Source organism: Doryrhamphus excisus, chromosome 5, assembly GCF_030265055.1.
Source record: "Doryrhamphus excisus isolate RoL2022-K1 chromosome 5, RoL_Dexc_1.0, whole genome shotgun sequence".
Taxonomy (NCBI): domain Eukaryota; kingdom Metazoa; phylum Chordata; class Actinopteri; order Syngnathiformes; family Syngnathidae; genus Doryrhamphus; species Doryrhamphus excisus.
In genome coordinates this window covers 505,990-531,855 of record NC_080470.1, presented here as the reverse complement: position 1 = coordinate 531,855, position 25,866 = coordinate 505,990, and the positions used below count along the sequence as shown (strand labels likewise).

At 41.3% G+C, this 25,866-nt stretch overlaps 2 protein-coding genes across 9 annotated transcripts in view; one reads left to right on the top strand and one right to left on the bottom strand.

Annotated features, from left to right (window-relative positions):
• tab3 (TGF-beta activated kinase 1 (MAP3K7) binding protein 3) overlaps positions 1-25,866 on the top strand; it is a 31,679-nt gene that overhangs the window by 926 nt on the left and 4,887 nt on the right. For 2 of the 6 annotated variants that reach the window (XM_058072656.1, XM_058072655.1), the window contains exons 3-10: positions 567-777; positions 7,052-7,159; positions 9,102-9,212; positions 12,110-12,237; positions 19,403-19,587; positions 21,741-22,998; positions 24,319-24,479; positions 24,594-24,687. In XM_058072656.1, the coding sequence (XP_057928639.1) occupies positions 19,489-19,587; positions 21,741-22,998; positions 24,319-24,479; positions 24,594-24,687 (1,612 nt within the window). In that variant the 5' untranslated portion in view covers positions 567-777; positions 7,052-7,159; positions 9,102-9,212; positions 12,110-12,237; positions 19,403-19,488. Of the gene's footprint in view, positions 1-566; positions 778-7,051; positions 7,160-9,101; positions 9,213-9,754; positions 9,897-12,109; positions 12,238-18,336; positions 18,842-19,402; positions 19,588-21,740; positions 22,999-24,318; positions 24,480-24,593; positions 24,688-25,866 lie in introns of those variants that run through there. The other 4 variants (XR_009129811.1, XM_058072654.1, XM_058072657.1 and 1 more) reach the window with 3 other exon arrangements.
• nexn (nexilin (F actin binding protein)) lies at positions 243-15,960 on the bottom strand. Of its 3 annotated transcripts, XM_058072646.1 has the most exons (14): positions 15,853-15,960; positions 11,886-12,208; positions 11,621-11,818; positions 9,782-9,866; positions 9,553-9,701; positions 5,012-5,212; positions 4,764-4,937; positions 3,577-3,771; positions 3,213-3,404; positions 2,657-2,851; positions 1,801-2,022; positions 1,252-1,440; positions 825-1,182; positions 243-688 (listed from the first exon to the last, which is right to left on the bottom strand). In XM_058072646.1, the coding sequence occupies exons 2-14, from the start codon at positions 12,168-12,170 to the stop codon at positions 675-677; spliced, it is 2,457 nt and encodes an 818-aa protein (XP_057928629.1). In that variant the 5' UTR covers positions 12,171-12,208; positions 15,853-15,960; the 3' UTR covers positions 243-674. The 3 variants fall into 3 exon arrangements, with proteins under 3 accessions (XP_057928629.1, XP_057928627.1, XP_057928628.1); XM_058072644.1 differs by having other exon boundaries at positions 243-1,182; XM_058072645.1 differs by lacking the exon at positions 15,853-15,960 and having other exon boundaries at positions 243-1,182; positions 11,886-12,218.

Sequence of the window (25,866 nt, the reverse complement as noted above, 5' to 3'; positions counted from 1 at the left end):
GCTTAAAAGCATCTTTTAATCTGCACATCCACTATTTGTGTTGCATTAGGATGCCAAGTGTAGTATTGTTTATGTGTAGGTGCAGCAGAAACATTAATTTTTATTTCTGTCAGATATGTGTTTAAGCACTCGTAAGTATAGAAATATGCAAATTGAAACACAACCAATCAATGTACGCTCAAGAAAAAGGAAGTAGAAAACGTCAGGCCCGCTAAAACAAAAGACACCACCAAGTCCTGATATATTTTGTTCATTTTATTAAAACATTTCTTTCATAATATATGACAAATAAGAACACGAGCCTATGTATATTGTATTATTATCAAACCAAGAAAGAGTTACCTCCTGTCCAGCACAACAGAATATCAAATATAGTGTGAGCAATAAAAATAACTTAAAAAGAGGGGGAGTTAGAGAACTTTATGTTGTTTTGTGTTGCGACCTTGTCTTCACATGAGAAACATGGCTGACTGATGGAACTTAACTGATTTTTGGCACAGGTCATATCCTATACTACAAAGGATGAACACATAAATATTCAGTATTTTTTTTTGTGTCGTCCTCAGGAATGCTGAGTGTACTTCGTTTTGCTTCCATTTACCAGACTACAGTATGAGGGACAGACGAGAGAGAGAGAGAGACAACAGAGAACGTTTCCAGCGGGTGGAAGAGCATCAGTAGTCATACGCTGAAAAACAGAAAGAGAAGGTTACCCGCACGGCTCGCTCAGTTCGACCAAGAAGAGGCGCATGCGGTCCACTTGGGGGCCCCAAAGAGGTGATTTCATGCAGCTCATCATGCAAGTCACACCAGGGTGGTCTTACTTTCTATGGTGAGGATGCAGGTGCTCGCCGCCGTGCCTCGGCTGTTGACAGCCTTACACATGTACTCGCCCTCATCCTCCGGGAAGGTCTCGGGCAGGTACAGGCAGAAGGTCTCTCCCCTCTCGATGTACTGGTAGTCTTCACAGTCTTGGAGCATTTCCCCCTCAAACCACCAGGTCACCTCCGGTTTGGGCTCCCCGGTGATCTTCACGGTGAATCGGACAGGCTCCGAGTCCACCACCGATTGGTTTTTCAGAGGTTTTTTAAACCACGGCGCGCCCGATCTGGCGTGATCTTCGTCGTCCTCGTAGGAGCCGTTGATGATGCTGGCCTCTTCGTCCACGTCATCGTCTTTTTTCTGCAAGAACATGAAAAACTGTTTTATTGTCGGCACCACACTTTGCAGTCATGAACGTAGACCGTGAACCTTTTGGAGGGCAGCGTCAATCTCCTGTTGCTCAAACTGCATTCTCTGGAGCTTCTGTTCTTCTATCCTCCTCCTCTCCTCATCTTCTCTGGCTTTGGCCATTTGTTCAAACCTGGCCTTCATGTCCACCTTCTGTTTGAACGGAGACTCCTCAGCCCGTGCAGAGGTCATCTGACTTTCTTCATCCTCCTAAAACAAAGTTTACAAAGCCCCTTTTCACCAAGTTGCGGTGATGGAAACCAATGCTGGCCAAACAGATTCATCATGGCCGTTATTGGAACTTTTCAAGGTACACGGACAACTGGAAATCTGCGTATCTTCCGAAGAATGGCACCTGACCATCTATGCGTCTTCTGACAAAAGGTGCCTGCGTGTCTTCTTAAAAATGGTGGACAATCTGTGTGCTTTCAACCTTCATTCAACCTTCATTCTCCTCCATTGTTTTACTCTGACCGATGTGTTCAGTGTGTTTGACTTTTGGTATGTTTAGCGCCGTCGTCGTATTTACAACTTTTAGTATTCTAACGTAGACGTGGCGGTCGCTTTTACCTCCTGGAAGCGTTCGGCTTCTCTCTCTTTAATTTCATCATCGACGGCTTTCCTCCGAGCCCTCTCCATCTCAATTTTCTTCTGGATCTCCTCGTCCGTCAGCTGCTTGATCTTTTCAAACTTGGACTTGAGGTTCTTGGCCTGGATGGAGCCCGTCCTCTTGAGCTTGGTCAGCTCTTCGTACTCTCTGTTGACAACGTTGGAGCTTTCGTTGATTTCGTCCTGTGCAAGATGAAAAGTTTGGACTTCTACTTTGATGCAGGATTACTGCCCACATTGCATAAAATAAAATAAAATAAAATAAAATAAAATAAAATAAAATAAAATAAAATAAAATAAAATAAAATAAAATAAAATAAAATAAAATAAAATAAAATAAAATAAAATAAAATAAAATAAAATAAAATAAAATAAAATAAAATAAAATAAAATAAAATAAAATAAAATAAAATAAAATAAAATAAAATAAAATAAAATAAAATAAAATAAAATAAAATAAAATAAAATAAAATAAAATAAAATAAAATAAAATAAAATAAAATAAAATAAAATAAAATAAAATAAAATAAAATAAAATAAAATAAAATAAAATAAAATAAAATAAAATAAAATAAAATAAAATAAAATAAAATAAAATAAAATAAAATAAAATAAAATAAAATAAAATAAAATAAAATAAAATAAAATAAAATAAAATAAAATAAAATAAAATAAAATAAAATAAAATAAAATAAAATAAAATAAAATAAAATAAAATAAAATAAAATAAAATAAAATAAAATAAAATAAAATAAAATAAAATAAAATAAAATAAAATAAAATAAAATAAAATAAAATAAAATAGTCAAATACCAACCTCGCCCATCTCTTGTCTGAGTTGTTCAAACTCCTGCTTCTCCAGCTCCAGTTTCTGTTTGCGCTCCTCCGCCTTGCGCCTCCTTTCGGCTTCCTCCTTCTCCTTCAGCAGCTCCTCGAAGTTGATCTCCAGTTTCCTGGGGTGCAGCGCCTCCTCCGAGTCCATTTTCAGCAGCACGCCATCGTCATCGAAGACCTGCACACACACAAACGTGATGAGAAGAATCATTCTACTGCATTGCTGACAAGCTACAATGTATTTTTCTTAGGATTATTAGCCTATTAATATACAGAGTATAGTACATATTAAAAACACTTATCAAGTACTTATTCAATACTGATACAGTATCATATTTTAGTACATATTAGAGTATATACTGTACAGTTGTAGCTTGGTTAACATCCACCTTGGTTATCACGTTTTTTGGTTACAACCACAATTTTTTGCTAACATTTTCCAAGATGGCGCCCGGTTTCTTTACGCCGGTATGTTGTATCATGCGCCCAATGGATTCATGGATGAGTAAAGCCGAGCCAAGAAGGTCATGAAGACCTACCATACTCTTGCGGGCCTCAGCAAAGAGCTTCTTCTCCTCTTCCAATCTCTTCTTCGCCTCCTCCTCCGCCTTCTTCTGCTCTTCCTCTCTTCTCTGGCGTTCCAGCTCCTCAAAACTGGCACAGAGCTTTCCGGGTTCGCTGCCTTCCAGGTTCAGTAAGGCCATCAGAACCTCGTCATCCTCGTCGACTAGCTGTGTAACGACACATGGAAAGTGGTCAAATGTATGGACAAAAGTATAGGGACACAAGCCTTGCCGCTATTAGCTCTTCTTCTTATGGAGACATGCTTGTATTTGTATGTCTGGAACATCTTTCACTACCTGGTGCTCCAAAAACAACAACAATGACAACAATGCTAATGACCATGCTCCTCCTGGCTTCAGCGAAAGCTCTCCTCTCCTCCTCCATCCGTCTCTTGGCCTCCTCCTCGGCCTTCTTGCGCTCCTCCTCCACCCTTTGTCTTTCCACTTCTTCAAAGCTCAACCTCAGTTTCCCGGGCCGAAACTCCTCCTTGTCGTCCTGAGTCGGTGATTGCTGAGTGTCTTCCTCGTCTTCATCCTGCAAAGACACCAGTCACTCAGTCGGAACAAAGCGTTTCCCATACAGTTGGCCCTTGCTGCCAAACACATTATTATAACACGGAGAAAAGAAGATGTAGCAGGAGGGATCTGTGTTGCCGTCTTAGCCACTTTGTTGTTATATTTAGTGAGGAATCAGACACATCGTGACACTCTTCTTTTTAAATAAGAGACTCATGACGCATGGCGATCGAGTGGTTAGGCCTCACAGCTAGGAGACCCGAGTTCAATTCCACCCTCGGCCATCTCTGTGTGGAGTTTGCATGTTCTCCCCGTGCATGCGTGGGTTTTCTCCGGGTACTCCGGTTTCCTCCCACATTCCAAAAACATGCTAGCTTAATTAGCCACTCCAAATTGTCCATAGGTATGAATGTGAGTGTGAATGGTTGTTTGTCTATATGTGCAGTGGGATTGGCTGGCCACCAGTACCCCGTCTCTTGCCCGAAGACAGCTGGGATAGGCTCCAGCACTCCCTGCAACCCTCATGAAGATAAGCGGTAGAAAATGAATGAATGACTATGACAAACCTTGACTAGCGATAAAGCTAAAGCTAAAAGTTCATTTGTAGTTCTAAATGCATTTCTTTAGTTTTTTATGTTTTTACCCACTTTTTGAAGGCGTTCATGGCCAATTATGAAAATGAAATAGTTACATAACAGGAAACCGTGTATTCTATACACTATTCCACAATAGCAACAAGGCTGCAAAGTGTTATACTACATGGTATATAAACATTGACGGTGGTGAACATTTATCCACTTATATAATCAATAAAAAGTACTTTACGTTGCTTGAGAAGTTACCTTCATGATCCTCATGTCTTAAGGCTAAAGTCCATGATCTAAAAGTTCTCTATTTCATCTCCAAATATTTAGTCCTCCTCAAAAACTATGAACACATTGTTATCATCACTGTAAGCATCCTGTGTCTCACACACCGCCATCTTTGTTTTAGGTTTTTGTAAACATTTACCAATCCCAGTCTGGCCTCCTCAAAAGCTTTCTTCTCTTCTTGCAGACGCCGCTTGGCTTCCTCCTCAGCTTTCTTCTTTCTCTGCTCCTGCCGTTCCCTCTCCAGTTCCTCAAATGTCAGCTTCAGCTTCCCCGGAGTCACCAGCGCCTTCTCCAGCGGCTTGTCCTCCTCCTCCTGGTAACAAATGAATATGAGAAAGAAAGTCATGGGTACAGAAATGCCAGCAGATGCTGCGTCTTGATTCCAACCTGCGGGACAATGGAACGCCGCTTGGCTTCCCTGAAAGACCGTTTGTTTTCATCGTATCGTCTTTTCTTCTCGTCCTCCGCCGCCTTCTTCAATTCCTCCTCTCGACTCTTCTCCATGTCTTCAAAGTTCATTGTGATTCTTCCCGGGGTTCGTGATGACTTTGTAGGAACCACCCTAACCAGGATGGTGTCATCTCCGTCCTGGAGGGCCATAGAACATAACATTAGAACTGGGAGATTACATGAATATACATGAATATAGTGTAGGCCAAATCCATCCGTTCGTCCACCCACCCACTGAACCAACCAGTGACGTTTTCGGGTTGAATTGGACTGGAGCCTACCAGACAATCAGCTCTAATTTTCTAGACCAAGCGCCAACAGAGTTTGACTTTGCAATTTTTGTGAGCGGCGCAGCTCGGCGCACCCACGCCTCCTTCCCTCCCATTGGAGCAAAGAGGGAGGAGAGAAGGCATGACCGGTTTTTAACAATAATCCTAACCAATCAAATGAACGCCTCGTATTGCCTTTAAATACGCATCAGAGGCCACAATGCTCGTCACCGCTTATCTTCACGAGGCTCGCGGGAGAAGAAAGGCGCGGGTGCGCTCAGCTGCGCCGCTCACGAAAATTGCAAAGTCACACTCTGTTGGTACCTGATCTACGAAATTAGAGCTGATTGTCTGTGGTCGAGTGGTTAGCCCGCAGAGTTCACAGCTTGGAGACCCGAGTTCAATCCCACCCTCGGCCATCTGGAACTGGAACATGTGGGAGGAAACCGGAGTACCCGGAGAAAACCCACGCATGCACGGGGGAGAACCCACACAAACTCCACACAGAGATGGCCGAGGGTGGGATTGAACTTGGGTCTCCTAGCTGAGTGTGACTTTGCAATTTTCGTGAGCGGCGCAGCTCGGCGCACCCACGCCTCCTTCCCTCCCATTGGGGCAAAGAGGGAGGGGAGAAGGCATGACAAGACAATAATCTTAACCAATCAAATGAACGCCTCTCATTGCCTTTAAATACGCATCAGAGGCCACAAATTACCCGCAAAAAATGCAACTTATACTCCAGTGCGACTATTTTATTTTATTTTATTTTATTTTATTTTATTTTATTTTATTTTATTTTATTTTATTTTATTTTATTTTATTTTATTTTATTTTATTTTATTTTATTTTATTTTATTTTATTTTATTTTATTTTATTTTATTTTATTTTATTTTATTTTATTTTATTTTATTTTATTTTATTTTATTTTATTTTATTTTATTTTATTTTATTTTATTTTATTTTATTTTATTTTATTTTATTTTATTTTATTTTATTTTATTTTATTTTATTTTATTTTATTTTATTTTATTTTATTTTATTTTATTTTATTTTATTTTATTTTATTTTATTTTATTTTATTTTATTTTATTTTATTTTATTTTATTTTATTTTATTTTATTTTATTTTATTTTATTTTATTATTACGGCTTTTGGCTGCCCTTCGGACACCCCTTGCTGTCAAATACTTTTTTCATTCCGCTTTGAGAAATGTCAAGTCAGACACGGCCGTGTTTGTTAGGGTCACCATTTGCAGCGGGGTCAACGTGGGTGTCGGTCCAAGATAACAAGAATCTAATTCCGTCCCCCGGTAAGGAGGTCCACAGACACTGGGAGGTGTGGGAAACAGTTGCCAGTCCTATGCTATGTCTACACCTGGCAACGCCGCCATCGTGCTGCTCCACTTGCCTCTGCATGACCGGGTGACGGCTGTAAACCTTGAAGTGTGGCGGGACACGGAACTAAAATTAGATGACCCACTGTGCACAAACGCTCACAAAGACATAAAAGGTGGACTTTGATGGGACAAATGTCAAAGAATATTGAATATAATATAATCAGTATTGTACGGATTATGTTATTATACGTCATTTGCAATGTAAAAACATAAAAGTAAAAACATTTTTTGTACATGGAGCAAGCCGCACGTGCCCTCCTGACCTAATTTTCAACGGAATGTCATAAATGATTTGTCCTTGGGATTCACAGGGAGTACAGATGTGAGCTGCATCGTGCTTTACGGAGACTTCCCGGATTGTAGCGCGTCAGTACCCGACTTCAAGACCTCATAGGCGGACAGAGACACGCTCCTGAGCGGTAAGAAGAAAGGTTGCTGTTGTAGTGAATGAGTGAATATTATTGTTAAAAGAGTGTGTCTGTATGCCGGGCATCGAACCTTTGGCTGTGAGAATGCGCCCTTATGACGTTTTTTTTACCTGCGTGATCTTCATCGCCGTTTATGTGCCTTCCTCAGCGGTGGATGCAAGCCACGCCAATGTTGCTAGGCAACAGGTCAAACACTCAAGAGGCCCTCCTCATTTCTGGGGATTTGAGTCCTGTAACTCCGGACACTGTTTTAGAGCCACTTTCCACTCGGGATAATAAGGGGCTATCCACATGGAAATTATTTCAGCTTCCGGAGTGGGAAAATCTGAAAACATTGGATCAAATCCACTACAATTGAAAAAAACGATGACGTCGCCGTCATGTGACCAGAAGTGGGCTTTGACGACAAGCCCTCGCTTGTATAACGTCTACATTTACTGCTATTCACCTTATTTTTATATACTAGTTGGAAATATGCTAATTCATTCATTCATTTTCTACCGCTTATCCTCACGGGTGTCGTGGGGGTGCTGGAGCCTATCCCAGGTTATAATTTGGACTTTATTCTCATAATTTTTTGACATAATTCTCATAATATTGTAACTTTTCTCCCAACCTAATTTTCCAAAAAGTAATTTTTTTTGTTTTGTTTCTCATTATATTTTGACTTTTATGTAATATTTCAAGTCTATGCAACTAAATTTAGATTATTATTGACATTATCCTCTTAATATTTTCACTTTATTCCCATAAATGACTTTATTTCCATAATTTCATTCATTCATTTTCTACCGCTTATCCTCACGAGGGTCGCGTCGGGTGGTGCTGGAGCCTATCCCAGCTGTCTTGGGGCGAGAGAGAGGCGGGGTACACCCTGGACTGGTGGCCAGCCAATCCCAGGGCACATATAGACAAACAACCATTCACACTCACATTCATACCTATGGACAATTTGGAGTGGCTAATTAACCTAGCATGTTTTTGGAATGTGGGAGGAAACCGGAATTAGGACTTTATTCCCATAATTTCATCCATTTATTTCCTACCGCGTATCCTCACGAGGGTCGCGGCAGGGGGTGCTGGAGCCTATCCCAGGTTATAATTCGGACTTTATTCCCTTAATTTTTTGACATAATTCTCATAATATTGTAACTTTTCTCCCAACCTAATTTTCCAAAAAGTAAAAAAAAAAAGTGTTTTATTTGTTTCTCATTATATTTTGACTTTTATTTAATATTTCAAGTCTATGCAACAAAAATGAGATTATTATTGACATTATCCTCTTAATATTTTCACTTTATTCCCATAAATGAAAGCTGTTTTTATTTTAGTTTCTGACAAGTTCAACGTTTTTCTCGTAATTAAGACTTTATTTCCATAATTTCATTCATTCATTTTCTACCGCTTATCCTCACGAGGGTCGCGTCGGGGGTGCTGGAGCCTATCCCAGCTGTCTTTTTGGGGCGAGAGGCGGGGTACACCCTGCACTGGTGGCCAGGGCACATATAGACAAACAACCATTCACACTCACATTCATACCTATGGACAATTTGGAGTCGCCAATTAGCATGTGAGCAAACTAGCATGTTTTTGGAATGTGGGAGGAAACCCATGCATGCACAGGGAGAACATGCAAACTCCACACATGGAGATGGCCGGGGTTGGAATTGAACTCGGGTCTCCTAGCTGTGAGGCCTACATGCTAACCACTCGACCGCCGTGCGTCATGAGTCTCTTATTTAAAAAGAAGAGTGTCACAATGTGTCTGATTACTCACTAAATATAACAACAAGGTGGCTAAGACGGCAACACAGATCCCTCCTGCTACATCTTCTTTTCTCCGCGTTATAATAATGTGTTTGGCAGCAAAGGCTAACTGTATGGGAAACGCTAGTGGATGTTTGTTCCGACTGAGTGACTGGTGTCTTTGCAGGATGACGACGAGGAAGACAATTTGGAGTGGCTAATTAACCTAGCATGTTTTTGGAATGTGGGAGGAAACCGGGAAGAACATGGAAACTCCACACAGAGATGGCCGAGGATGGTATGCTAATATTGTTTATGTTATTCATATTGCATGACATTTTATAAGAGTGTTTGTGTTTTCCTTCCTTTCCTTTCCTTTCCTTCCTAACCAAGAAGACTAAAGCCTAACTAGCCAAGAATGAGGGCAAAGACGTAGCAGGTATCAGTCACCTGTCTGCCGCCATGACGTAAACATTCCAGACGGTTGCTTTTAAAGCACCAAGCAGATTGAACGTGGCGTTTAGTTCTGGGAAAGAATGGATCTCCACTGCTATCTATATCAACGTGGACTTGGAATAAGTCGTCTAAGTAGGAGCTAAGGGTTAGCGTCTTAAGGACTCCACTCCACTTTTACTCACCTCCACGGCCTTTTTGGCCAATTCCCTTTTGATTTTATCCTTCTCCATGTTGTCCTGGGCTTCCCTGCGCTTCCGCTCGCCTTCCATCTTCTTCTTCTCGCCTTCTTGCCTTTGCTTCTCCATTTCAGCAAACTTCCCCTTCACACTACCTGAACATTTGCAAACGCATTTTAGGTCTTCTTCTTCTTCTTCTTCTTTGCTCCTTGGATGTGCTTGTTGAGTGTCTCACCTGTGATTTTGGGAACGTAGGACTTTTCCACCTTGGCAGGCTTCACCTCCTCCTCCTCATCGCTGGAAGCGAGAAGTTCTTTTATCTGCGGGAGGATGAGTTGGAGAAGGAAGGGGTGAGTGTGTGTTTACGCTTTAGCTGGGATCATCTCCTCGATCACTCGGGAGCCATGCTGCTCTCTGCAGGAACAGGGAGTCTAATCCCTGTTAATAAGTGTGTCATGTGACCCGGAGGCGGGCTTTTGATTGGGCCAAGTGACCAAGTAAAGAGCATGTACTGCTTGACCAGCTAGCGACGGGCTGGACGCTTGCAGGTTCCTTCGGATAATCCGCTCTCGATCGCCATATATTCATATATATATATATATATATATATCATACATATATTCATATATATATATATATATTTGCCCTTCTAATTACGCAACTGAAGCAGGAATAAAAATAGCTAAATGAAGTCAAATACAATATAAGGCATCCAGAAGACACATTCAAAGATTTTGTGATATGTAGTACTCTACACAGGTCACTAGGTGTCAGTCATGCTGGCTGAGACACACAAGCACCAGGCTTGATGGCCGGAACAACAGGTTTTTATTGCAAGTTTTTATTGAATGACCTCACAACAGGCACAATCATCCCTAAAACGGGCTAAGATAACCCCCCCCCCCAACAAGCCCCTCCCACCTCAGCTCCCCTGAACATGACATTACAGCAACACACGCTAGCGCTAGTCTTATTTATGTCTTATTTTCTCTTTATTATGTCTACTATATCGGCTAATCAACCAATGAACAGTGATAAACAAGGGATTACTGTATTTCAAATGGTGATTAATCACGACTAATTAATTTAAGGGCTGCACAGCGGTCGAGTGGTTAGCGCAGCTCGGAGACCCGGGTTCAATTCCACCCTCGACCATCTCTGTGTTGAGGGTTTGCATGTTCTCCCATGTGCATGCGTGGGTTTTCTCCGGGTACTCCCGGTTTCCTCCCACATTCCAAAAACATGCTAGGTTAATTAGCCACTCCAAATTGTCCATAGGTATGAATGTGAGTGTGAATGGTTGTTTGTCTATATGTGCCCTGGGATTGGCTGGCCACCAGTCCAGGGTGGACCCCGTCTGGGATAGGCTCCAGCACCACCCGTGCGGGAAAATTATGTAAATTTTAAAATTTATCAACTGGAGAGGATTTTCTTTTTTTACTTAAAATACAGGAAACAATCCAAGCAGGGGTATATATGTAGTATTATATTGTTATTTTACTACTATATTGGGTAATAAGAGTGTAAAAGTGACTATAGGGGTGTTATTTTATGTATGGAGGGCTCTAACCATGTTAAAAAAGCATATTTAGTGCCTCTGTATCGCTGTGTATACCTTTTTTTTTATTAAAAATGAATAATTATCGGTCGAGTGGTTAGCGTGCAGACCTCACAGCGAGGAGACCCGAGTTCGATTCCACCCTCGGCCATCTCTGTGTGGAGTTTGCATGTTCTCCCCGTGCATGCGTGGGTTTTCTCCGGGTACTCCGGTTTCCTCCCACATTCCAAAAACATGCTAGGTTAATTAGCCACTCCAAATTGTCCATAGGTATGAATGTGAGTGTGAATGGTTGTTTGTCTATATGTGCCCTGTGATTGGCTGGCTCCTCTTAGAGACTGATCAAACGAGCCCAAATTGTAATCCTTAGCTGGCTCGCTTGCTGAATTAGTCACAGCGCCACCCGGTGGCCGTCATTGCTGTTGTGTTCTATGGTTGTCATCGTAAATCACACGCAATCCATGCTAAGATGAGTTCTCCTCCGTCACGCCATGCAGGTTAGCGGGCTCATCAGACCTGCTGCTTCCTGCGGTTCCATTCCCGCTCCTTGATGTACTGCTCCTTCCTCTTGTTCTGCTCGTCCTTGTTCCTCTGCCTGCTGCGCTCCTCCCTGGCCTTCTGCATGGCCTCAAACTTGTTGGTCACGTCGCCCTTGTCCTTGGTCAGATTTGGCACGTAGCTTCTGGCCACAGGCTTCCTGGACCTCATCAGTTTCTGGAGTTGGACAGAGAGCTTTATCACGCTAAAAGTATGCCGTCCAACTTTCCTGTGAAGGTCTCACCTCTTTTTTAAGCATCAAATCAGAAATATTGTCATCTTCGTTTGCGTTGGGTTGCGCTTCCTGCTTCTCCGCAACGTTGGCGGCTTTCCTTCGTTTGTTCTTATTGCCGACGCAGGCCTTGTCTTTGACTTCCACCCCGTTCACGGCCTTCTTGGCGGCCCTTTTGGTCGTCTCCTCCGCGTCTTCCTGCCCGTCCGCATCGCTCACGTTGTGCTCGTTTTCAGCTGCCGCCATATCTTCCGTGTCATGGCCGACCACAGCTTCTTCCTGCGCCACCTCAGCCATGTTGGGACCACAGGGACAATAGGACGCACTCAAGTGAGCTGCAAGACACAAGACGGGAAGGACGAAGGTAATTGGCTTCTTACATCACACCGCAGAGGGCGTCATGTTGGACATGTCGTCATTTAGCGTGAAATATACACCAGACAAAAGTTTAGAGACACCTTCCCATAGTGCGGAATGGGAAAGTGTGTCAAAACTTTTGACAGGTACAGTATGTGTTATGGTTAGAGACCTGTAGACATGAAATAACACCCCTATAGCCGCTTTTTTTTTAATTTTCATGACTATTCTCGTAATATTGACTTTGTTCTCATAAAGTTATGAGATTATTAGAGACCTGTAGACATGAAATAGCACCCCTATGGCCATTTTTTTAACTTCTCATGACTTTATTCCCATAATATTGACGTTGTTCTCATAAAATTATGAGATTATTAGAGACCTGTAGACATGAAATAACACCCCTATAGCCGCTTTTTTTAATTTTCATGACTATTCTCGTAATATTGACTTTAATCTCATAAAATTATGAGATTATTAGAGACCTGTAGACATGAAATAGCACCCCTATAGCCGCTTTTTTTTATTTCTCATGACTTTATTCCCGTAATATTGACGTTGTTCTCATAAAATTATGAGATTATTAGAGACCTGTAGACATGAAATAGCACCCCTATGGCCATTTTTTTAACTTCTCATGACTTTATTCCCGTAATGTTGACTTTGTTCTCATAAAATTATGAGATTATTAGAGACCTGTAGACATGAAATAATACCCCTATAGCTGCTTTTTTTAATTTTCATGACTATTCTCGTAATATTGACTTTGTTCTCATAAAATTATGAGATTATTAGAGACCTGTAGACATGAAATAGCACCCCTATGGCCATTTTTTTTTATTTCTCATGACTTTATTCCCGTAATAGTGACTTTGTTCTCATAAAATTATGAGATTATTAGAGACCTGTAGACATGAAATAGCACCCCTATGGCCATTTTTTTAACTTCTCATGACTTTATTCCCGTAATGTTGACTTTGTTCTCATAAAATTATGAGATTATTAGAGACCTGTAGACATGAAATAATACCCCTATAGCTGCTTTTTTTAATTTTCATGACTATTCTCGTAATATTGACTTTGTTCTCATAAAATTATGAGATTATTAGAGACCTGTAGACATGAAATAGCACCCCTATGGCCATTTTTTTTTATTTCTCATGACTTTATTCCCGTAATAGTGACTTTGTTCTCATAAAATTATGAGATTATTAGAGACCTGTAGACATGAAATAGCACCCCTATAGCCGCTTTTGTTTATTTCTTATGACTTTATTCCCGTAATATTGACTTTGTTCTCATAAAATTATGAGATTATTAGAGACCTGTAGACATGAAATAGCACCCCTATGGCCATTTTTTTAACTTCTCATGACTTTATTCCCGTAATGTTGACTTTGTTCTCATAAAATTATGAGATTATTAGAGACCTGTAGACATGAAATAACACCCCTATAGCTGTTTTTTTTTTCATTTCTCATGACTTTATTCTCGTAATATTGACTTTGTTCTCATAAAATTATGAGATTATTAGAGACCTGTAGACATGAAATAACACCCCTATAGCTGCTTTTTTTAATTTTCATGACTATTCTCGTAATATTGACTTTGTTCTCATAAAATTATGAGCTTATTAGAGACCTATAGACATGAAATAACACCCCTATAGCTGTTTTTTTCATTTCTCATGACTTTATTCCCGTAATATTGACTTTGTTCTCATAAAATTATGAGATTATTAGAGACCTGTAGACATGAAATAGCACCCCTATGGCCATTTTTTTTTATTTCTCATGACTTTATTCCCGTAATATTGACTTTGTTCTCATAAAATTATGAGATTATTAGAGACCTGTAGACATGAAATAACACCCCTATAGCCGTTTTTTTTAATTTTTCATGACTTTATTCCCGTAACATTGACTTTGTTCTCATAAAATTATGAGATTATTAGAGACCTGTAGACATGAAATAGCACCCCTATGGCCATTTTTTTTTATTTCTCATGACTTTATTCCCGTAATAGTGACTTTGTTCTCATAAAATTATGAGATTATTAGAGACCTGTAGACATGAAATAGCACCCCTATAGCCGCTTTTGTTTATTTCTTATGACTTTATTCCCGTAATATTGACTTTGTTCTCATAAAATTATGAGATTATTAGAGACCTGTAGACATGAAATAACACCCCTATAGCTGCTTTTTTTTTAATTTTCATGACTATTCTCGTAATATTGACTTTGTTCTCATAAAATTATGAGATTATTAGAGACCTGTAGACATGAAATAGCACCCCTATAGCCGCTTTTTTTATTTCTTATGACTTTATTCCCGTAATATTGACTTTGTTCTCATAAAATTATGAGATTATTAGAGACCTGTAGACATGAAATAATACCCCTATAGCCGTTTAAAAAAATTCTCATGACTTTGTTCCCATAATATTGAATTTGTTCTCATAAAATTATGAGATTATTAGAGACCTGTAGACATGAAATAACACCCCTATAGCCGCTTTTTTTTAAAAAAAATTTCTCATGACTTTATTCCCGTAATATTGACTTTGTTCTCATAAAATTATGATTTTTCTGCAGCCTACTTTTACATAAATGACAGCTTTATTTGTTTGTTTTTGTTTGTTTATTTCTCATAGTATTTCAACTTTTAAAAATGACTTTTTTAATATTTGTCTATATGTCAGCTGTATGCTACTAAAGTGAAATGTAGGATACCTGATACAAGAAAATCAAACATCCTTCCTGGATTAACGTGGGGAAAGACTGCGTGCGGGTATCAGCCTGCAGGACGCTATTTATGGGCCATTTTGGGGGGGGCTAGGGGTGCATGTGATCATGTCTATTTCTGATGACTGATAAGCAGTTGGGCCATGCTCACATTGGCCCCCACGTGTCGCCCCACAGGCCCTTGACAAAATGGTCAGACTCGGGGGAGGGGGTCGCGTTAAGGGTCGCAACAACGACACGAACGAGGATGCTAAAAGCGTCGCTCTTTATCAGCCATCTGAAATACCTTTTCTGTATATCAGGGTATTTGTGTGGTGTACTGCAATTCATTTGTACCCATTTGAGCTTGCACTGTCCTCCTAATTACCGGTGAATATTATTCATATTTTAATAATTCATCAGATCACTCAATGAAGTGTTTGGAAAATGATATATTTTATCCCCAGAAAATTCTTGTACTTTTAGTTTTTACTTTTCAATACTATTGCGTTATTTGCTAATGCGCCATGATTTCCACTTTAAATGACCAAATAATACTCTAAAATGTTATTATTTTGAATATATTTACCATTTAATAGAGATATAACCAATAATAATAAATGTTGGTCAGTGGAATACAGCATTTTGGTAGCAGAACCAAAACATTCTGATAAGTACAACAATAATGTATATAATATAATATTCAACTAAATGAATAATCTGCCTTTTCACACAACTTTTACCACCATAGAATAAAAAAAACACATACATAGAGTACCAGTTTGACACACCTTCTCAATCCACAGTGTCTCTAAACTTTTGACATATCCTTCAATTTTTGCCAGATTCAATAATTCCATAATTTTAATAACATATGAAACATCTGAGTGAACTTACCTTAGTGGTCTTGAAGGGAAAAAAATAAAAATTAATAATCCCCAGAGATGGTACGTTAGCGTGGAGCCGTGGAGTGTCTGCTCCGAGTGACGCGCGCTTTCCACAAAAAGTCTCGCCGACACGCATTCCGTGCGCGTTCCCGCTTCAGCTGTCGCCACTGCGTGCACGACTTCCGACGTGCACACGCACACCCCTGTCCTGATGGCCTGCGCTGGTCGCAGCTGAAAAAATACCCGAGCCTAAAATACACTAAAACACTTGGGCAGCCAGTTATAGTTACTTGTTACTCCTCCCCAAAAAAGTAATCAAATTAGTCACATAGTTACTCCCCCAGGAATGTCATTAGTTACCAGGAAAAGTTATTGCTTTCATTTACCCTAGGAGGCGTTTTTTCTGACTCTTGTTGGCTAGCTGTTTAGCTTCCTGTATCATTTAGTGGTGGATGAATGGAAAGCCATTAGAACTGGAGTGTCCAAAGTGCGGCCCAGGAGCCATTTGCAGCCTGTGGCTCCATACAGAGATGCCCACGTCAAGATTTCAACCATTGATAATTATTATTATTATTATGATTATTGTCCATAAAATATGTTTTGTTTTAACATTTTTGGGTGTGGGCTGCACGGCGGACGAGTGGTTAGCGCGCAGACCTCACAGCTAAAAGACCAGGGTTCAATTCCACCCTCGGCTATGTCTCTGTGGAGTTTGCATGCAGGTATGAATGTGAGTGTGAATGGTTGTTTGTCTATATGTGCGCTGTGATTGGCTGGTCCAAGGTGGACCCCGCCTCTCGCCCGAAGATAGCTGGGATAGGCTCCAGCACCCCTCGTGAGCAAAAGCAGTAGAAAATGAATGAATGAATGAATTTTTGGGTGTCTGGAACAGATGAATTGGATTTACATTATTTTTATTTGCTTTGGTTAGAGTCTGTTTTAGTTTTAGTCGGACCGTCTGGAATGGATTAATGATGTTAACCAAGGCACCGCTGTAATTGTGTCCTGCAATTGATCTTTTTCTTGATTTGATGTTTTTGTTCATAAAATTTGTAAATGGTGATTAATCTTGATTAATTAATTTCATTCATTTTCTTCCGCTTATCCTCATGAGGTCGCGTGGGTGCTGGAGCCTATCCCAGCTGTCTTCGGGCGACAGAGAGGCGGGGTCCACCCTGGACTGGTGGCCAGCCAGCCAATCCCAGGGCACATATAGACAAACAACCATTCACACTCACATTCATACCTATGGACAATTTGGAGTGGCTAATTAACCTAGCATGTTTTTGGAATGGGGGAGGAAATCACAAAACTGTGACTACAGTTGAGTGGGTGCTTCAAAAGCCAGTGGTGAGGATGTCCCTCTGCCTCGGCCTGTTGCGAGCGGCGCGTAGCATGAGGGACAACAAGGCTATGCTATGCTTTAAATAGCACCACAGCTGTGGAAACTAATCAACACTGGAAGGACAGCCACACTGAGTCAGACCCGGCCCTCGGCCTCAGCTGCCGTAGCACAACACCAACACGCCTGCTGCCTTTTCTTCTTCTTTTTATTGTGGTGCTACTGCCACACATCTCTTATTCCTTACTATAATAATAATAATAATCTGTAGTTGTGTGTTTATTTATATGAGCTTGAGATGGCAATAGTTTGTCTGTGGGTCAGAGAAGGAAATGTCATTATTCAGCGCCACGCCGACTCAGCTGTCTAAAGAAGGAGAACAGGTGTGGCCTTCAAGTCTTACCTTGCAGAATCATGAACACAGTGCAGGCATGTGTCTCAAATGCATGGATAAGAAGCATCTCCCAGGACATGGATCCGTTTTGTTATATACAGCAAATACTTTTTATAGATATAACTTTTTATAGTCAGAAAATGGAGAAAAGTATGTTTGGTTGGGAAAAAAAACATGTACAACACAGCACTGATCAGATTTGTTATCATCTTCTTTGAAACGTATGGAAATATAAATCCATCTATCCATCAATCTTCTATGCCACTTATCCTCACCTGGGCAGCGAGTATATGGAGCCGAGAGCCTAACATATGGAAATATATACGTACAAAAATGCTTTTGTGTACATAAAATATGAAATAAAAGTGCCCCTTTGGGGATTATAATAATGTGTTCTCAAATGTATAAACTTTCATCATGTTTAACATTATGGCTCCCTCGGTTGCAAAAACAGTTATGTACTGTACATACAGTATTTTTGCAAAAATCAACCTATTTTAATTTTAATTTTAATTTTAATTTTAATTTTAATTTTAATTTTAATTTTAATTTTAATTTTAATTTTAATTTTTTTTATTTTTATTTTTATTTTTATTTTTATTTTTATTTTTATTTTTATTTTTATTTTTTTTTTATTTTTTGACCTTTTATTTTAAATTATGTATTTTTATTCATTGACCTTTTATTTTAAATTATGTATTTTTATTTTATTGTATTTTATTGTATTTTATTGTATTTTATTGTATTTTATTGTATTTTATTGTATTTTATTGTATTTTATTTTATTTTATTTTATTTTTATGTATTGACCTTTTATTTAAAGTATGTACATTTTATTTTACTTACATTATTTACATTTCAATTTATTTTTGAAAACATTAACTTTGTTGCGAACGTTGTACAAAAATCGGAGTCCGTAAAAACGCTGAATTTACAGTACAAACGTACACAAATTTCTCATCCAAACGTATATCATAAAAGCTACCGAAGCTACATATTACTTCCTACTACGCATGCGCGCATATCCACAGACATATTTTGAACCGCTTCCTGGTCCGGGAAACAGGAATTCTCGCGATAGGACAGTCCCCTCGTATGCAATGCAGCTGAGCGGCAGGGGCCTAGTGGAATGTGAAACTACAAGTTGTATTGCTTCCACAAATCTTTGACAACACCCGCTGCACCCGTTTCCGAGACGCCGCGACTCTGCTCGGAAATCAGACATGTTTCGACACGTGAGGGACGCTCTTTAAAAAAAAAATGGTACGTTTTCATGTCGTTGTCGGCAGCTCGCCTTTGCTTTGGCTTAGCCTTAGCAGTTTAGCTTAGCCAGTCTATCAACAGCCGAGCATTTGACAGCTGAGCAACACAAACAGCAACAAGCTAATGTTAGCATTAACAACGGAGACCGGATCAAGCGAGATAATCCTACCTATGGATTTTAAAATGTGACACTTTTACCTCTATGGATAGTTCAAGAATACGTTCGTGTGTGTGGAATAGTTTCACAGCCCACTTGTGTAGTTGTGTGCAGATATAATACACAAGCTAGCTGATGCTCTTAAGTAGCCGGCTAGCTAGCTGTGGCATGTCGTAGTTAAGGGATATCTAATGCGCAGCCCGGGGGCCAATTTTGGCCCGAGGCTCTTTTTTTTTTCTTAACCGCCCTGGACAATTCCAGTTTATGTGAATAATTCATAATTATAGATACTTAACTAATTTGCTTGGTCACTGACAACATAAAGCTAAGCTGTTTGTCAGGTGTTTGTTTCATTTTGTGTTGCAATCATGTTTTCCTAATATAATCTCTGCATGCCGTGGCAGCCTCCCTAGGGGATGAGACTCCATAGGTCATATCAGTGTCTGCGGCTCCGGGATCGTTGACTGGCTTGGCTGCGTGTTGGGTCAGGATGGCGCATGGAGGACCTCCGCTTGATCACATCCTGCAGGACCTCAAGCAGCGCTTCCCTGAGATCCCAGAAGGGGTCGTGTCGCAATGCCTTCTGCAGGTACGTGCTTGAATACCCAGAAACATCTACACTCATACTACAGGTGGTCCTCCAGCCTGGCGTTTTGGGGGCAAACTACATGGAGACATAACGACGTGTCCAAAGTGAACTAATGAGCGATGTTATTCTTCCTCAGTGTGGCTCAGCAGGCACACGCTGTAGTCATCCAACTGGCACGAGGCACACGGGCGTGTATTCTTACGCTTCGGTGCGCGGGGGCCAATTTGATATTTTGTAAAGCAACACATACTGTAGCTATGCTAAGATATTGTGTGTATATTGCGCGACAAATTGATCTCAACTTTGTCAAAAGTATATTAGAATAAACTTTGATAAATTGTCTTTAGGCGGCGGTCGAGTGGTTAGCGCGCAGACCTCACAGCTAGGAGACCAGGGTTCGATTCCACCCTCGGTTCAACTCCGGTTTTCTCCCACATTCCAAAAACATGCTAGGTTAATTGGCCACTCCAAATTGTCCATAGGTATGAATGTGAGTGTGAATGGTTGTTTGTCTATATGTGCCCTGGGATTGGCTGGCAACCAGTCCAGGGTGTACCCCGCCTCTCTCTCGCCCGAAGATAGCTGGGATAGGCTCCAGCACCCCTCGTGAGCAAAAGCAGTAGAAAATTAATGAATGAATGAATTTTTGGGTGTCTGGAACGGATGAATTGGATTTACATTATTTTTATTTGCTTTGGTTAGAGTCTGTTTTAGTTTTAGTCGGACCATCTGGAATGGATTAATGATGTTAACCAAGGCACTGATGTAATGATGTTAACCAAGACAGCTGTGATAGGGTTAGAGCGGTAGAAAAGGAATGAATGAATGAAATTGTCTTTAACTTTTTTTCCCTTTTCCACATCAGAATATGACTTTTTCCCTTTAATATTTTGACTTTATTATCGTAAAATTAGAGCTGTTGTTATATTACATTTCAACTATTTCAAATTTACTTTTGAACATTTTCTTCTCGTATTTTATGACTTTATTCCCAATACATTTGGTCTTTATTTTCATCTAATTTTCTTCAACATAATTTTCCAAAATTGTTTGTTTTTCATAATATTACATATTTCATAGAATTATTATTATTTTATTATTTTTTTATTTATTTATTATTATTTTAATTATTATTATTAAATGTAGAGTATGTAAAAATATATATTTTTAGGGCTTTTCATTGTTGCGTCCATTATTGACAGTTGAATGAAAGTCAAATAAGTAAAAAAGTAGCCTATTGATGGTGCAGTAATGAATCTAGGGACAAATGTATTTTGTATATTGCACAGTGGTACATTGATTAATGGGATGCTTCTAGATTTCCCTTGGGCAGTTCAAATATGTACAAATAAAATTGGTACAGACTTGATAAATACGCTGGATAAAAGCTAAATATATTGCGCTGTGGCTACTGTGCTGTTGTGCACTTGTGTACTAAAAGTACTTGACTGTACTTGACTTTGTGTGTTTGCATTCACCATATGGTAATTTCAACACACATTTAGCCAAGTGCCAGGTAGGTTTAAGTCAGGGGTGGGCAAACTTTTTGACTCATGGGCCGCATTGAGTTAACAAAATTGTGCGGGGGGCCAGAACATATATTTAACACACATGATTTTACGCTTATAATTTTAATAATTTTAATGATTTTTAATATTTTTAATAAGTTTTAATCATTTTAAATATTTTTAAATAATTTTTTTAGTAATTTTTAATAATTTTTAATAATTGTTAATAATTTTTTAATAATTTTTAATAATTTTTAATAATTTTTTAAATAATTTTTAAATAATTTTTAAATAATTTTTAATATTTTTAATAATTTTTTAATAATTTTACGCCTTGAATTATTTGTCTAATTTTAATTGTCATACTATCAGCTATATGTTCTTCTTTCCTTTTTTCAGGAGCACTTTAAACATCAGATCACATCAAACTACGATTTTTTTTTTTTTTTTACTGAATAAGACATCAAGTCATGTTGCCAGCTGGTATGTTAAAAGTTGAAATACTTAAAAGCAACTGGCGGGCCGGATTCAAACGTTTGGTGGGCCGCATGTGGCCCCCGGGCCGTAGTTTGCCCACCCCTGGTTTAAGTAAACATTGCCACTGATTCACACCCAATGTTTGAGATTGTTTCCTTTTCCCCTTAGAACAACAATAACCTAGAGCTCTGCTGCCACCTGCTGGCCCTGGAGAGTAATAGATACCTCTACGGGGAGTACCATCACAGTCCAGAGGAGGGGCGTCTGAGTCGGAATCACATGCTGCACATTAACCTTGGCTACCAGGGCTCAGAAGCAAGCAAGCCAAACGGAGGAGCGGCGGCGGCGGCGGCGGCGGCGGCGGCAGGAGGACGCTCCCTGGTTCACAGCACGAGTGACAGCCACATAGATCCCCAGAGACCCAACTACCCGGAGCCGCTGTCGGCCCCTGCCACCATGGCTCCCTCCCCGGGCTATAATCCTTTTTTCACGCACGAGCAGAGCCGTTCTGCTAGCACTCCCACTCCTCCGCCAGTCCAGGGTATGTCCCCCACGTTCTCCCCCGTCTCGCGCTACACCATGAACCCTATCACGGTTACGCTTTCGCAAAGTATACCCAATGCCCCCCAGGCGCTGCAGATACCCCCTGGTCACTATGCTAACAGCAGCAACACCCTTTACATGCGGCCCTCGCCCTCGCAGAGTCCGCAGCCGTCGCCATGGTCGTCCTCGGGCACCACAGTCTACCCCCATCAGCAGTCCCCCTACAGCACCCCCACTTTTGGCTCGCCTTACAGTTCCCCCCAGCATCAGGCGCAGCCTCAGCCGCCCTCCCAGCACCAGCAGTACGTCTTTCTCCCCATTAACTCGCCCACCCTTCCCAGCTTGACCTACCATCACCAGCAGCAGCCCCCGCAGCAGCCCCCCGTCTACAGGCCCTACCACTCAAAGAGCTCCCTCAAGAACCAGTTGGAGATCACCCTGGAAGGACCACGGCCTCGCAGCAACTCCCCCGTGCACACCCCCCACCCCCAGGGATCCCTGTACATGGCCACCAGTCCCTCACCCAGCTCCCCCTCCAGGGGCGTCGCAATGAGCGGCGCTCTGGGACCCACAGCCTTCCACCCGGGAAAGTACTTGCATCAGGGTCCCGTCCGGCCTCGCCCCGCCTCCTCGCCGCAGCCGGGCCAGTCGGCGTACACCTTTAAAATCAAAGTGTCCCCCGGAGGGCAGGCCCAGAGACCACCCGGCTCGCCTCCCGTGGCAGAGGCCGAGTCGCTTCTCAACATGGTTGACCAGGGGGAGAACAGTGCCGCCCCCCCGCCCATCCTGCCCATCTCCGCCCTGCCGGGGAACGTAGCCAGTCAGTTTCAGAAGACGCACCGACGATCAAGCTCAGGCTCCGACGACTACGCCTACACTCAAGGTGGGCGACTCCTTCATCTGTCAGATATTAGACATTTCATTAGGTATACATAGACGCATATCTTTTACTGGGGCTATTAATATCCACCTGGTTGCCATTTGGCACCCATTCGGTTCACAATTTTCATGGACAGAATTTCTAGGCGCAGCCAAGGTGTTGAGGGAGTCCGGTTTGAGGCCTTAGAATGTGGTTCTTATGGCCTCTTGGGGCTGCGACCTTCAGCGTTTACTAGTGGGAAGCGTCTGGGATGAGACTCAGTACCTCCAAATCAGAGGCCATGGTTGGTTGGGAATGAGGTCCTGCCCCAGGTGGAGGAGTTTTAAGTATCTCGGGGTCTTGTTCACGAGTGAGGGAAGGTGGGAGCGTGAGGTCGACACACGGACCGTCGTGGTGAAAAGAGAGCTGAGCCGGAGGGCAAAGTTCTCAATTTACCCCCCCCCCCCCCCCCCCCCCCCCCCCCATCTATGTCATGAGCTTTGGGTCATGACCCAAAGAATGAAATGGCGGATACAGGCGGCTGAAATGAGTTTCCTCCGTCATCCGGGAGGGCCGCTTCTCCTTCACATGGAGAGGAGTCAGTTGAGGTGGCTCGGGCATCTAGTCCGGATGCCTCCCGGACACCTCCCTGGTGAGGTGTTCCGGGCATGCCCAGCCGGGAAAAGGCCACGCTGGAGGGATTATGTCTCACAGCCGGCCCGGGAACGCCTCGGTGTCCTCCTGTTGGAGGTGGCCGGGGACCGGGAAGTCTTTGCTTCCCTACTGAGACTGCTGCCCCCGCGACCCGGACCCGGATAAGCGGAGGAAAATGGATGGATGGACATCCATCTGGTCTTCAGTCACAGTCACATTTACACGAGCCGTCACGTTGCTGTCCTAAGATATGCCTGCTAGATATGCTGCTAACTAGCGGCTCACAATACAAATTTTAGCTAGCAGTCCAAAGCAAGTAGCTGGGACACCACAGGGTACCACTGTATAAATGACAATAAAAAATACCCGCATTTTTTTGTGATGACTCAAGTCTGATGATATTTCACAGATACCAGTGTATAAATGACAATAAAAAATACCCCCATTTTTTTATGATGACTCAAGTCAGAGCGAAAGTAAATACAAATAACTTTTTGTCTTGCTGAAAGAGCCATCTTTACCCATCAAAATGAACGTTTTCTGCGTTTCTCATCATCATATGTTCCTGCTTAAGGCTCCACATCCTCAAACGACCAGTTTTTAGATATAATTACCCGATCCCTTGTCGCCACTAACATGTTTTCATCACGTCACGGCTCCATCACCTGGTATGGTATCGTGTCCCACCAGCTCTCCTGCTCCACCAGCGGGCCAGGATGGAGTGCCTTCTGAAGGAGCTGCTGATGGAGAGGCAGAAGCTGGAGCAGTTGAAGTCGGACGTCAACAACATGGAATACGATGCCCTACAGAGACGCTTTCGACGCGTCAACTCCACCAGTTTTATACCCAGAGTGAGTACATCAGTTTTATTTCTTTGGTCGGGTGAAGTCAAGTGTTTGCATCCTCATGTGCACCGTGCTGGATATATTTATATTTGGCTCGTGTATTTGAATTATCCACCGCAGCCTGAGGAGATGACTCGATTGCGGAGCCTTAACAGACAGCTTCAGATTGATATCGACTGCACCCTGAAGGAGACGGATCTACTGCAGTCCAGAGGTATCCAAACAAAGCACGCGACACCACTCAGAACCCCCCCCCCCAAACAATAACTCACATTCATTTGAAAGCATTGATCTTTGAAGAGCCGTGTCCTCGGTGATGGATGACGCTCCACCCTCGGACAGATCCCGATGATCCGTAGCAGCAATTAGTCTGATCCACGGGTGACTGCTTGCTTAGTCAGTGACCAGAACGCCACGCCCTTCATGCTCTCGTACGCACTTGGGTGGAGAAATCAGCTGCAGCCGCAGCGTTCGGAAGCCGTGTCTCACTAAAATGGGACAAATGTTGACTTACTTTGTAGCTAAATTAAATTAATCTCTCGTTTAATCACTGTCATCAGTCAAATTCCTCATTTATAAATGGAATATTTTCCTAGTTTGAGTGTAGAAAGCCTGTTTTTAACATCATTAGAGCCCTTTAGATGTCACACAAAACCCCTATAGTCACCTTACAATATAGTAGACATCATAGAGAAATAAGAAATAATATATATATATATAAATATTATAACTCGCACATCTTCGCATTAATAGTTCCTCCTTGTCTCATCAATGTAATATTACTGACACCTAGTGCCCAGTGTAGGCTACTACACACCACCGCAATAGATTTCAATGTGTCTTCTGAATGCCTTGTTAGGCTTAACCCTTCGATGCACGAGTGACTGGACCCTCCACTCTTCCATAAGTGGCTCAAAAATCACCCATACTACAATCAATGCCTTTTTATGACAATATGGCCCTTTTGGTTAGGAATAATCACTTGTATGATATTTAGTATTATATTTAGGACCACACAAGAATGATTTCATGTTAGAAACATCTTCATTTTTCACTTTTTTACATCTTTGAAAAAGAAAATGTGAGGATCCATTGTGTGTTGCATAACGGCGTGATATCAAAAACATGTTTTTTGAGGAATACCTGGAATATGAAATGATAAAAATTTTTCATTACGAAGATATTTCAAGAAAACAACCTGACCGGGTCATTTTTGACCCACTTATGGAAGGTTGGGGTAGTAACACAAAACCTAAAATGTCTTAAAATGTATAAAAGGTAAGTTAAAAATGGGAATGGCATGATATAAAAATATGTTTTTTGAGGAATACCTGGAATATGAAATCATAAAAATATGTCATTACAAAGATATTTCACGAAAACAACCTGACCG

What these genes read in the sequence shown, in the direction of transcription:
- nexn (XM_058072644.1), bottom strand. Translation starts at nt 12,170, where the DNA reads ATGGCTGAGGTGGCGCAGGAAGAAGCTGTGGTCGGCCATGACACGGAA. An exon ending in CTACGTTCCCAAAATCACAG is followed by an intron (nt 9,702 to 9,781) that starts GTGAGACACTCA and finishes GCAAATGTTCAG; the next exon opens with GTAGTGTGAAGGGGAAGTTT. An exon ending in TTGACGCTGCCCTCCAAAAG is followed by an intron (nt 1,183 to 1,251) that starts GTTCACGGTCTA and finishes ATGTTCTTGCAG; the next exon opens with AAAAAAGACGATGACGTGGA.